Below are 14,001 nucleotides of genomic sequence, written 5' to 3'. Positions count from 1 at the left end.
GTCATTCAAACTGTCCTTTTAAAAGAAGGGATGGAGGGATTTTTCTTCACTAAAATCAGTTTTTCCCATCAGAGAAATTACTACCTAATAGTAATGGTTGGGTATTGTTATTTTGCCTAAAAGAAAATAAATAAATGTTTCTAATTATGAAACAGGTAATTGATTACAGAGGGAGAACTAAAAGCTAACTTTTTAAATCTTACACTTTTTTCTGCCCTCCCTTCTCCACTGTTGTACAGTGTTAGACATAACTAGTTGAGTTATATAAAAGCATGAATTAAGACAGCTAGCATTTAGTTATACAACAATTTAAATTATAGCATAAAACCTTCAGTAGTTAATCATCTTTATCAAAAAACCTACAAAGACATTAAATCCATTAAAAGGTTAATTGTCACCTTACACATAAGTAAGTTCTTTGTAGCATGCTACTGAATTAGTATTCATAGAAAATATTCCTGTGGTCTCAATGCAAATGCTAATTGCCCTTTGTGACAAGAATAGTGTTCTGCATACTTGATATCATTAGCCTGGAAGACTTAAAGTACTCTGTGGTTACAACCACAGAGTTGTAACAAATGCCTCTCAGATTTGACTGGTGACTAATACTACTATGTCCAGCCTTCCCTCCCATTTGTGATTTAACCTTTCCCAACCTTCTGTGCTCATTACACAGCTGTGTTGTGGAAAGAACAACTTTTTCCACGAGGAGATCATTGTCCAATTTTAAAAGAGCACAATTCCCTTCTGAAACACATACTAGAAGCCATTAACTATTGTTGTTTTAGTTCCTCAAGAGCCCAACTAGTATGCTTGCTGATTTCATTTTCATATTTTACTCTCTTTCAACATTGCCATTTCAGGGTCAGGGAAATGAAGAAGACACCAGAATGAAATTTCGAGTCACTAAGGTTTTTTCATTCTTCTCTCCTTACTTTTCACCAAAGAGACATGTACAATATTACACAATAGACCTTCCTAATAATTACATAGTGACCTAATAGGCTACGTTCTTTGGAGTACTTTGTGTATAGAGAAAACCATCACTGCATTTGGATTTGTTGAGTGCACAAAGCACTGTGCCAGGTAGAGAATGGGAAGTTCAGACACGAATGACACAAATTTCACTCATGGGAAAATCACACAGATATAGGTCTCTGAAAAAGAGTATACAGGGTTCTATTGAAGCACAGGAAGAAAATCATTGGAATTTCTCCTTGGGGTTTATATCTCTTTTGAATTTCTTTTCTGTATATGTTTTATATATCTATTAATATAGAGTAATACATGTACATAAGTTGTCAGTGACAGATTGATTTAACTGGTAAGGGTGCACAATCAAAAAAAATGCTTGGGAAACCACTGAGCCTGAATATAAAGAAACACATCAACCAAAGACTTTGTGGTATTTTTAAAATTTATTATCATCATCTCATAAGCAGTTTGTAAGAGGTTCCAACAAAATAGTATTTTTTTTAGTTAATCTTTTCTTGGGGCTTTTCTTTTTCACTACCTAGAGATGATATGCAACCTGTAAAAACCACACAATGAAGTGTTTTGATACCCACTACATTCCTAGATTCACATTATTTCTTAGTGGAGCAGAATATAAAAGAAATAGTAAAGAGGATCTATATTTCTTTCACCCCTGTCAAGTACAACACAGTCAGAAATGACCCTCCCTTGGCACAGAATCCCTCAGTTGTGATCCTCAAATCTATCAGTTGATGAAATTTTATAAAGGAAAGGAAATTTCCTGTGTGCTCTCTGCTTTAATGAAATTTGGAATAAAAATGTGTGATCTCACACAGGGTTAATTTACATGTTATAAATGTAAATATAATTTTGGAAAAATGTATTCTTGCATAGGCCTGGATTTCTTGAATAAATTAGATACAGATTAAAATGTCATTACAATAGTGATCCACTTCCTTATTAGGAATCGCAGAAGGTTCCTATATATGTCCTATGATTTGAATGTGGTCTAAACTTTGCCAACTTTCAGAAAACATTCATTCAAATTGCAAAAGAGCTGGTTTTCAGCCAGTGTTCCAATGGCTGAACTGGCACATTGAAAAGAAAGTCAGTTGGGAAGCAGACCTCACCAAGTGCTTGCCTCCTCGTCCAAAGCAAGCCTCTTCTAAAAGAAGAAAGCAAGGGTTGAAAAGAAAGAGAAGCCTGAAAAGAAATGAGGAGATGAAGAAGACGAGGGCAAAAAGAGAAGAAAATAAAGGTGCTTTCATATTTTCAGTTGCAACAATAGCCCCAAATGACTTAATTGGTATCCATCTGAGAAAAATCAAGGAAACCAATTGAAAATTATAAAAGAAAATAAAGGTCTGTTTTTGTCTTGAATGTTGAGTTCTGTGTTGTTTTGACTGTTGAGCACAGTGAATGAGATTTATAATGTGACTCTGCCCCTCACCCCAATCCTTTGAAAATAAAAGGACTCTTTGTCCAGTCTCAAAATGTTAAAAAATTGGTGGTATTTCGTGGTAGCCTGGCATCTCAGTCCCTCATCCTTACTCATCCCACTACTGTGTCTTGTGCAGTGTTGCATATGTGTATGATGTGTAGGGGATGGAGGGGGCCTTTCTTATCTCTGATAGGAGCCACACTATGTCATTACCTTAGAAATGTTCCTGTGTTCCGTCTCATTGTGATTCTTCGTTCAAATGTGCTGCCCAGAGATAAATCCATACTCAATTCTTACAGCTATCAAACCAGATTCTGTGTAGAATTATGTTGTCTTTTGAGTGAATGCTTTTCTCTCCCATAACATCAAGAAGGGGGGAAAAACTTTCAGTTTTTATTTTTTAATAGCTCTCTCTCTATATATATATATATATATAATTTTATACTAAAGCTTCATTAATTCTACTTAAAGTAATACTACACTGAAACTTTACAAAAATCAGTTATCTGCCCCAGTATTTCACAATGCTAAGGGTAAGGGAAAAAGAAACCTGGGTCAAATTAAAATACACACACACATACATACTAAAGTGTTAGGTAATATGGAGAAAATTATTCTTAAAATGAAAATTTGCTATGTAAAAAATACTTTTGCTTCCCTTAAATCCTAACACTAAAATCTGAACCCCTTTTTCCCATCACCTTCTTTCTACTCCTGAAAAAATGATAAGACATTAGGCTACCTGTTAACTACTATAATATTATCTCATCTGGTAAGCCTCCCATTTCTACTCCACCCTCTACTCTATGAAATTAAATCTGGCTTTAGATGTAGTGTTGCCTTAAGGCAAAAAGGATGATAACTACTGGATAATTCCTTGGGATCCTTTCCTGGCCTATGACATTATGAAATGGAATTATTCTCTTTAAGTGCGTCCTTGTTTTTACAACTCTATTTAGTTATTCTAAATGACCAATGATTTTCTGCCTTCCTCGTTCCAAAGCATTCTTAATTTAAAAATCTCATTGCATCCATCATGCTTTTAACCCACAAAGCACTCCCTCCTTTTTGTAGTCTTTCATTTATCCATCCATCAAAAGCCTGTAGCTGTTGAAAACATTGAAGGATGAGCTAACAAAATTTTAAAAGCTGTTATTTAAATGGATTTTTGTATTTTCAAATAATAATTCTAACTTAGATACATGGTTAGTGAGTTAAAATTCATTATTGAGAACTTAATAATCACATGTGCTAATGGATAAGAAGGAATTTTCTAATGGAAAGACTCAATGATCATACCTACCATTAGTTGCTAACCTCAGTAGCAGAGCCAGGAGTTAAATATGAAATTTAAATAAAACTACTTTTTGATCCTAAAGGTGATCCCTTAAAATTAAGGTGCTGTATTTTTTGGGCATTGGGGGCTATTGTAGATATTCATTTAAAAAAAAAATAGAATGCTACATTTTAAGGGAGTCTCATTAATTAGCACCTAGTGTTAAATACATAGTTCAAATAATTCCTGAAAAATGCCAATATAGAATTTTCTTAAAAATCAATGTTTATGGAGCATACTGCCCAGTTAGAATTCTAGCTCCACCACTTATGAAGTATGACCGTGAATGAGGTACTTTCCTGCTATAAAGTGAAGATCAACTATATGTACTATTAGTATTGTTGTGAGGATTAAATGGGATCATGAATGTTTAGCATTTACTCTAGTTCCTGGCTCATATAAATGTTAACTAGTATTATTACAATTAGAAATCTTTTTGAGACTGTGTCAGAAAGCCTAAAATATTCACATGAACCATGGTAGAATAACATCCCGTGTTTACTCCTTTGGACAATACAATAACTATATCTCAAATCTGACTATCTGTTAAACATGATGTAGCCCTCTCTACCACCACAAGCAAATCCCTAGTTCATCTTTGTTATCATTATGATAAATAAATTGATATGTTTATCATTGATATAACATCAGCATTCAGGTAATTAAAAAATAATGTTTTATTTTTTTATCTAAAATCTGTACCTGAACCATTCTCTTTTTCTCAAAAAAATTGGATTATTTTCTTCCATGTCTGCACAAATGTTAAGTAGCTTTTCTTAGTACATGCCAGATTTTTTCCTTATATCTGCATATAAATATATTCCCATGTTTCATTTTAATTAAGACATTATTGATGACAATTTAGTCATTAATAGTTAAAATGCACCAGGCATTACTATGACCTAATTATCTATAAAACTACTGGAAAATTTTTATATTCAAACATATTCCAATGAATGCCATTTCATCTTATGAACTCTAGAAAAATGTGAAAATCAGTTCATTCAGTATTGATAAACCAGGAAAGCTCTATTAACCAGCATTTCTGTGGTTATCAGTATAATTATAAGGGATATTCACTGATGTCTTTAAAAAAATTAAATTATGTACAAGAGTATTTCCATGTTGCATACCTTTTGTACTCTAATTCTTTGAATTTAATGGATTTAAGATATGTATGGTTATTTGCTATCAAGAAAATATTTGGTAATCAAAGAATCCTATCATTAAATCATTCTAAAACAATTAGCTGCCCATAGCTAATCTAATATTACCCAATGTAACTAGCAACTATGGGGTGTTTGGGGGGATTTTTTTTGTTGTTGTTTTTTAAATATTATACTGCATTCCCAATCATTCATTATCCTGTTTTTCAAATAGTTTGGATTTTTAGTAGATTTTTCAGAGTACCAAATATTGTTTGTTACAGTGGATTTATCTCTCTTTCTCCCTCTCCACCCCCCACCCTTCTCTCTGTCTAACATTACAGGTGAAAGTAGGGAGGAAAAGTTAGGAGATTCATTGCAAGATTTATACAGGGCACTGGAGCAAGCCAGTCTGTCACCACTAGGAGAACATCGCATATCAACCAAGATGGAATACAAGCTGTCATTTATTAAAAGATGTAATGATCCTGTAATGAATGAAAAACTACACAGGCTGAGAATTCTCAAAAGTACTTTAAAGGTAAGATACTAATTAGAAAGAGAAATTTTTCTGAAGAGATTGATTCTTGAACTGAAAGTGGATGACTAGATACTATAAGTCAAGCAATACAAAATAGAAAACTAGGGGATGAAAGAGATACCCAGTAAGAAATTGAAGCTGAGCTGGTCTAAGTAAGTATTATTGATAAAGAAATCATGTTAAGGTTTCCTTAAAGTCTCAAAACACTGACGAAATATTATATGACTTAGTTCTAGGAGAAAACAGGATGTATAATTAAAATGTTTTTCAAAAAAAATATAGGGCTAGTATTATTCCTCAGTCTTTTGATTCCTAAGATAAATATGCATTTGCATAATTATTAGAGTTGTTAAAAAATACAGCATGCATGAAAAATCCAATAGTTGATGCTAGAATGTTTTAAGATAGTTTGTGAATATTTCTTGCATGAATTACATACAACACATTTGGAGTGAAGCTACAGTGATTCCTGTTCCATGTAGAAATTACATAATTATTCTATTTACACTATCAGTTCTCAACTCGCATATTACTTTCCTATTATACATTTCTTTAAAGTGCTTTCATTGTTCCCATCCTTCTTATGCCAACCCCAGACTGGGAAGGAGGTGGTAAGGACAAGGGAGCACTAGAGAGAAAGGACAGATAAGTGAGCCCCCTCTCACTGTGTGTATGGAGGCAGGGAGCAGAGGGTTGGAGTTGAAGGCATACCATGCCAACCACCTGATCAGGCCCTTTGAACAATCAAAACCAAAAACAACTACCATACATAGTATGTAGCACAATAATTTGAAAAGCAAAAGGTCACTGACTGCTTTGAGAAGTATTTCACATATAGCATGCTGTTAAGGTTTTGTAATTTTGAAATATAGGTAAGTACCAAAGAGATAAACAAAAAAGAAAATCAATTATTTTGACAAAATTTCAGTTAGTAAGCAGCCATGTTTTCAGAGTCAATTAGCTTTTAATTGGTATTCTTGCAAATGTTACTGCAAATCTATGGGAAAACTTAATGGACTTTTGGTAACTTAAACCATGATTTATAGAAAGCCTATAATATTCATAAGAGTAATTCCAGTGACCAGCCAGCCCTACACCAAAGATATTCTCCCTCTCCTATGTTATACAACCCCCCGAAAAATTTTTTTTCTTCCTGTGACAAAGAATGAGCTACTGTCAATGTTCAGTTCAGTAAGTATTGATGAAGCATCAGGTACATGCTGCTGTACTTGACTCTCTGGGACAAAGAAAGATAATAAAAAAGTCCCTATAAAGAAAATACCCAAAGCTGGGTCCAGTGGCACACACCTATAATCCCAGCAGCCCGGAAGACTGAGGCAGGAGAATTGCAAATTCAAAGCCAGCCTCAGCAGTGGTGAGGCACTAAGCAACTCAGTGAGACCCTGTGTCTAAATAAAATATAAAATAGGGCTGAGGATGTGGTTTAGTGCCCCTGAGTTCAATCCCTGGTACCAAGAAAAGAAAAAGAAAAAAAAAGAAAGAAAAAGAAAACACCCTCATTTGTAAAAATGAACTACAGAATCCTGTAATTTTGCACATGGAAAATTAATAGGTTATGGATTGGGGATATAGCTCAGTAGTAGAGCACTTGCCTAGTATGTGTGAGGTCCTGGGTTCAATATGCAGTGAAGGGAGGAGGGGAGGAAGGAAGGAAGGGAAGGAAGGGAGGGAGGGAAGAAAGGAAGGAAGGAAGGAGGGAAGGAAGGAAGGAAGACCTTTTTCCAAGTGTTTAAGGAGATTTGAGGAAATGAAAGGTTCTTAAACTGGATCTTAAAGCATGAGGAAGGTTTCCATAGGCAACAATGGGCAACAGGAGAAACCAAGAGAAAAAAATAAATCATAGTGGGCAATACAAGGTATACCTCAGGAGTAGAAAAATTACACTAGGATTTGAGTCCAAATAGTGAGTGTAAGTACAACAAAGCTGTTTTAGGAGTTTTTGGATTATTTTTTGCCTATTAACCTTCTGTTTTAAACTTGAATAAAGGCTTGTCCCCATTGTAACAGTTGAATTCCTTTGCTTTTCAGGCCAGAGAAGGGGAAGTAGCCATTATTGATAAAGTCCTAGACAATCCAGACTTGACGTCTAAAGAATTCCAACAGTGGAAGCAGATGTACCTCGACCTTTTCTTGGATATCTGTCAAAACACCACCTCAAATGACCCATTAAGTATTTCTCCTGAAGTAGATGTAATTACTTCCTCTCTAACACATACTCATTCTTACATCGAAACGCATGTTTAAGTGCATTCAGCCTTCAGGCCATCTAGTACCTGCTGGTACTCTGAACAAGTATATAAGGTAGTTTTTATATCAATGTGCAGGATACTTGACAAGCTATACTTTAATGTTACCAAACTATATGAAACAAACCATATATGGTCACAATACCACTGTCTTTAATGAGCATTTGTATATTTTATATGCAATCAGTGCTCAGCTTATGTTTACCATGTGCAAACTCAACTATCTTTAATGACTTAAAATTAACTTTTGAAAACAATTCTGAATACAGGTGGTCTTCAAGTAGTAAAGCCACAAAAAGGCAGTTTTCTATCTAAGGTCATCTTTTCTCCCTCTAAGTTAATTTTATATAAACAAGACTTCAAACGTAAATCACATTTTTTCAGGTGCAGACATCCTTGTGGGTGGGAAAGAATTTAAACCTTTTTTATATTTATTAAGATGTCCTAAGAATTTTCTTAAACATTGCACAAAGTTTAATGCTGTAGTTTTATTTTTGTGAAATGTAGGTGTGCATACAAAGAGTTAAGCAAAATAGAAGAGCATCGACATAAGAAAAGTTCAGGTATCTAATATTCGTCTTAATAGTCTATTAACTTGTGAAAGCTGGTTAATGGAAGTACTATTCCAAATCCATGAGAACACTTAATGGTTTATCAGGGCAAAGCTTTGTAAGATGTTTTTGTAACTAAGACCAAAATTGAAGATAGAGCTGCTTTATTTTCTTGGTTTAAATCTTCATTTATTTTTGTAGTGATGAAATGCTGATTGTGTACAGAAGAATTTAAGAATGGATTTTTTAAAACAGACTTAACTCACCCAGAAAGGCAGCTAACAGCTATACGTATAAGTTCAGCCCAAACTCATGTTTTTGAAATCTTAACTCTTAAAAGATGACAAGGTATAAACTGAAATGAATCAACTTTCCAGTTAGTCTCCAGTTCCACCCCACAGTTCACTAATTGAACTTATGTAATTATACTTCAGGAAGGGAAGTAAACTATGTTTAATTTTAGGTGGCTGTGTGCTATATAGAGAATACGATGTTAAAAATAAAAATGTACTTCTCGCCTAAAGAGCAAAAGGGTGATGGTTAGAGAGATGTTACATTGAGTTATATGAGAGAACAAATTTAGAGGTTTTTCCTAGCATCATGAATTGTTCTATAGAGTGGATGAAGTCTATGAAAAAGTCCTCTTCATATATTTCCATTTATAAGCGTCTCGTTTTTTGAAAGTGATCACAGCATGAAAATGACTGTGCTGCTTTTTAGTGTCTGGCTGCATAACGTACAAGTCACAATTTGCTGTTTTTTCCAGGAGGAGGAAGGGACCCTCCTTTACTATTCTATATCCTAAAATCTACTTCTAATCAGCTTTATACTGTTGCCTGTACAGCTCAGTGAATGTACTTACATCTTTAAGAGTTCAGATATATGCCAGTGAATATTTTTGCTGTAGAGGAGAAAGTAAAACTCCACAGCGGGGATTTTTTCTTTGCTTTTGAAACCACCATTGAATCACTATCGTTTTGCAGACTTTGCACAACTGTACAGGAGAGTGGCCTTTCTACAGCACATTTTCAGTAATCCTATATTTAGTCAAAATGGATGAGAAATCATGTATTAATGTTTGTATGGAATTTTGGGTCCAGTGTAATATTTTTATCATTTAAAAACTCTATTTGTAAAAACATTTATTTACTGCATGGATATTGATGCACATTAAATTTGTGGGATTTTGTATATGTACAAACAACAACAAAAAAAAACCCTTCTTGTCCTAAAATGAAGTGTGCTTGTTACAGGTGTTTAGACTTATTGATGTTTACTAGACCAAATGTGTATGTTCACTTAAAACTATTTGTACCTGATGGATGTGTCATGTAAACAGGGGCCAGGTTAAGGCCTGTAAACAGCAAGCAGTTGATGGGAAGACTAGCTCTGTTGCTACTAAGCAGCTTCTACTTTTGTAAAGTCAGCTCTGTTGTTTTAAATGGTAAAAATTAAACTAATGAAATTTTACAAGACTCGTGGCTAGCCTAGCATGAAAGAGATCTTTTAACACTATATATCTGTACAACTTATTGCATTAGTTTCAAATCTAGGAGAGAGGCACCATTGTAAACTGAAGTCAAATAAATTCAGCTCTTAATGAATCCTCATAAAGCAACTACTTTATTCATGCAAAGTCCTTTCCACATTTCTTTGTGACCTAATCACACAGCCACCAGCAATACCACCACCCCAGTTAAGAAATCCAATTTTGCCACCTCCTTGTTGGCACAAGTCAGAGGGAGCACCTGTCCTAAGCTTTCAAGTATTTTCTCTGAGACCTTGAAAAACTAATCTGGTTCCCTACTTACCTACACAAAAAGAAAAACTTCACTTACTGTTCTTTCCTTTCTCTGTGATTCTTTTGGGGGAAGTGGGGAGAATCCACCAAAAACTATTAATTTTTTTTAAAAAATACAGACTATTGTTGCTAAGGGTTGCTGAAATATGACTTTAAACCAATGAACTGCCTAAAGCCAGTACAAAAGTGGAGACCAGGGAAGGAAAAATTTAACCAAGGATACTGTCTCAAAGAAAGTGCTTCCTTAGAGATTTTCCCCCTCAGATCCCTATTTTTATAGAACTATCAGAGTAGAACTATAACCATGGCTGTGGATCATAAAATCATAGCTATCCCTACAATGATTTCATACTGTTTAACCAAGGCACTTTCCCTTCACTATTATTCAGATAATACCATCTTCTAAGACTATTTATTACAGCTTTTATAGCCAAAAATTTTCTGGAGTTTGTGTATAACTTTGTGAACATTTTTGACCTTTTATGGGGGGAGAGAGCATGAAGGTATTAACTGGCACCTAGCATCTAGTGACACTTTAAGAGGGAAAATAAGGTCTCATTTTATTTTCAAAAGACCAGCTCATTGAAGCTGATTCATATCCTTCCACGTGACCTCTCCTGTCTCCCATTCTCAGCTCAAGAGGAACTGTTTCCCTTTGGCCAATGCCTCTTTTACCTCCTCAGCCTTCAGAAGCGGATCTGCTATCACAGTTCCACTCTGGAAAAGCCCATCTATTGCAAGACTTTTTCCTCCATCCTCCCAAGACGGAGACTAGACTAACCCAGCATTAAATCTAGCACCTCTCCAGGCTCTTCCTCCCTCTCTTCGTCCCCACCCTCAGTCAGCTGCAGCACCGCGCACTGCAGGCCGCTCCAGGCCCAGGGCAGCGCGCAGCTGATGTCCTCCCAGCGGTCCAGGTCGAGGTCGTAACCCACCACGTTACGGGTAGGCACCTGGCGCGAGTCCCGCCACTTGAGGCCGCCCAGCAGCAACGCAGTCTCCTCCACCACCGCCAGCCCATAGCAGAACCGGTCATAGGGCAGCGGCCTCAACCGAGTCCACTGATCCGAACCAGGGTCATAGCGCTCGATCTCAGAGAAGGGTTCATATCGTCCCAGAAAGGCAAACACTGCACCTCTCAGCACCGCGAGGTGGTGCCCAAATCGGGCCGTGCCCATGGGCGCCCTCTTGCTCCATATCTGCTCACCAGGGCCCAGGGCATACAAGTCCCGGAGGCTACTTGCGCCGCCCTCACCTCTCCCTGCCTTGCCCCCAGAGATGTACACAATACCCCGGTCTCCGACGGCCCCTGCATGGCCATGCAGAGCCCGAGGCAGTGACGCAGCTGCAGTCCAGCGGTCCCTGCGCAGGTCATACATCTCCACCGAGGCCAGTGCTTCACCACCAGCTCCCAGGCCTCCTACGGCCAGGAGACACTCGCCCACCACACCGCACCAGAAGTAGGTCCGCGCTTCTCTCATATCGGGCACTGCTGTCCAAGCGTGGAAGCGCGGGTCATAACGGTGCACTTTGGCTGTGACTGCCCGTGGGCTATCAGCCAGGGGAGTGGAGGGGTTGCCAGAAGAAGTTTCCCCACCCAAGACAAACAGAAAGTTACCCACGGTACACACGCTGTGCCCTAGCAATGGTGCAGGCAGCCGCGTGAGGCTGCGCCAACGGTGATTGTATACATCGAAGGCCACTACGTCCTGGGTGAGCTCCCACTCCTTTTCTTCCTCCTCCATCTCTTCCTCTTCCTCCTCCTCCTCTTGGGGTTCAGCTGCTGGGCCCGGTTGCCTGGCTGCTGCCCGTGGAACTACGACCTCCTCTATCACCACCTCCCGTGCCCTGCGACCCCCAACCAACAAGATGCGGGTCTGGGGACTCCTGATGCTGGTCTGTTCGCAATGTAGGAGCGGCTGGCGGGAGGGTTCCATATGATAGTTAAGGGCCTGGATGATGAGGCCCTTGACCCGAGCGGGCAGGGCAAGGCCAGAGCCCGAATATACGCGCCGTAGGACCTCAGCGGGCACCAGGCCAAAACGTATACGTTCAAGCAGCTCAGCACTGTGCGCCAGGCGCTCTGCTGCCGGCTCCTGCCGCAGCCAGGCCAGCGTCATGCCCAACAGCCGGGCCTCGGGCACCCGTGCCACGTCGGGTGCACCTAGTACGACCTTAAGGGATCCTGGATTGAGTTCCAGCAGCCCCGCAGGCCCCACGCCCAGCACCAGCAGCTCACGCAAGTGGTGCACGATGCAGCGCTCAGCTGCGCCCAGCGTATTCGCCAGGCCAAAGCGCGCCGCCACGTTGGCGGTGAAGCAGCAGTTCTCTGGGGCCAACTGACGCTCCAGGTAGCGACCACACAGCCCCAGGGCCTCGGTGACCTGCAGGTAGCTGGCGGCCTCCAGAGTGTCCTCCACTGTGTCCATGGAGAGAGGCAGCCAGGCAGTATAGATAAAGTCCAGTAAGCGCTGCAGGCCGGCAGCGGACGGCACGTGCAGGTGGATCACGCGCGCCCGTGATTCTCGGGTGTGGCTCTTGAACAGGGCTCTGAAGTAATCGCTGGAGCACGCAAGGAGGGACCTGTGCGCTGGGAACTCGCTGCCCTCAGCCTCTAGTGTCACGTCGCACAGGAAGCCCTCGGCGCGCAGGGCCTGGTAGCCGGTGAGCAGCGCGCCGCCGTGAGCTTTGCAGTAAGACAGGAAGTAACTCATGATGCCCTGGGCGGGAAGCGGCCGAGCCAGGAATAGAGCCAGCCCGGCGCGGCTGGAGACATCCCAGAGCACGGAACCTCCAAAGACCCTGAGCGAACGGCAAAGCCCCTAGAAGAGGCCCATTTTTGCCGGCTCAGCTTAAAGCCCAGGGCGCTTTCATCCAGGTCCGCAGATCGCCCCGTGCCCCTGTCAGAGAAAAGCTGGTCTGAGAACCATTTCCAGAAGCCCCTAGTAGCAGAGGACGCTGAATTTGAAATCTTCCGGGAGATGTGGGGCTTAGTTTCAGCGGCTGCGGAAGCTGCCAGCGCGTTGCTCAAAGCCCCCTCTCCGACCCAATTTAGGTAGCCCACACCTACGCACCAGGGGCGGCTGTGGCCGCGCACCATCACCTGGAAGGGCCGAGCTGCAGGTGGACAGCGGAGGTACTGGATATCCGACGGCCCCAAAACGCAGATGCAGCCAGACTGCGGGCGTTCTGGTAGTGCGGGGCGAGGGCTCTGACCTCCTGGTTGTGGACAAGTAGGACGGGTCCTGAGGGCACCCGGGAGGGCCAGAGACAACTGGCTACGGGGTAGAGGGGGGTGAGTCTGTTCTGCGCAGAGGATCAAATCAAGGCCTAGGGGATTAGGAGCCGGGTGCGGGGCGGGGGGGCGCAGGTCAGAGCGGTGCGCGGCGGGTTGAAGGCGTGATTGGGCGCCGCACATAACATGCTGGTAGCTCACAGTGACAGGAATAGCGCGCCACCTCGGCCTGTCTGGCGCGCCTCGCCCCAACTGCTGGCTGCGAACAGAGGGTGGGGGCCCAAGATAAAGCGAACAGGACCAGGGACCTGATTCGGGTGACCTGACCGGCCGCTAGTCACCAGAGGTGTCCCTGTCCCATGGTTATGGGTAGGGAGTGAACGCTCCTGTGAAGCACGAGTCTCCAGAGAGCCTCAGCCTGGTGGTGTCCAGAAAGGGACGCCCTGCTGGGCAGGACGACTGCCGACCTTCCGGTGCCCCTGTGCCTGGGAAAGAAGCCTCTGGCTCAACTTTCTGCTTTGAAGAGGCCCTAATTAGTCCGGAGCGAGCGGGAATTAAGCAGCGACTTTGCGCGCTAACACCCAGCCGTGCAGCGGTGCACAAAGGAGACACCCCGGAGAACGTCTCCGGACGAATTCAGGGCTTCCCGCCTGGGGCACTAAATAACACTCTACTCACCTGAACTCACCCATGCTTGCGAGATACTGGG

The 14,001-nt window shown here is 41.0% G+C and overlaps 2 protein-coding genes across 5 annotated transcripts in view; one reads left to right on the top strand and one right to left on the bottom strand.

The window, feature by feature from the left end:
* Cnksr2 (connector enhancer of kinase suppressor of Ras 2) overlaps positions 1–10,457 on the top strand; it is a 275,785-nt gene extending 265,328 nt beyond the window's left edge. For 2 of the 4 annotated variants that reach the window (XM_047535710.1, XM_047535709.1), the window contains 2 exons: positions 5,242–5,438; positions 7,488–10,457. In XM_047535710.1, the coding sequence (XP_047391666.1) occupies positions 5,242–5,438; positions 7,488–7,703 (413 nt within the window). In that variant the 3' untranslated portion in view covers positions 7,704–10,457. The remainder of the gene's footprint in view (positions 1–5,241; positions 5,439–7,487) is intronic. The other 2 variants (XM_047535712.1, XM_047535711.1) reach the window with 1 other exon arrangement.
* Klhl34 (kelch like family member 34) lies at positions 7,519–13,434 on the bottom strand. The gene has a single exon (XM_047535714.1). The coding sequence runs from the start codon at positions 12,769–12,771 to the stop codon at positions 10,834–10,836; it is 1,938 nt and encodes a 645-aa protein (XP_047391670.1). The 5' UTR covers positions 12,772–13,434; the 3' UTR covers positions 7,519–10,833.
* Positions 13,435–14,001: the final 567 nt, after the last annotated feature.

Source organism: Sciurus carolinensis, chromosome X, assembly GCF_902686445.1.
Source record: "Sciurus carolinensis chromosome X, mSciCar1.2, whole genome shotgun sequence".
Classification (NCBI taxonomy): Eukaryota; Metazoa; Chordata; class Mammalia; order Rodentia; family Sciuridae; genus Sciurus; species Sciurus carolinensis.
This window is presented reverse-complemented; position numbering and strand designations above follow the sequence as displayed.

What these genes read in the sequence shown, in the direction of transcription:
- Klhl34 (XM_047535714.1), bottom strand. Translation starts at nt 12,771, where the DNA reads ATGAGTTACTTCCTGTCTTACTGCAAAGCTCACGGCGGCGCGCTGCTC.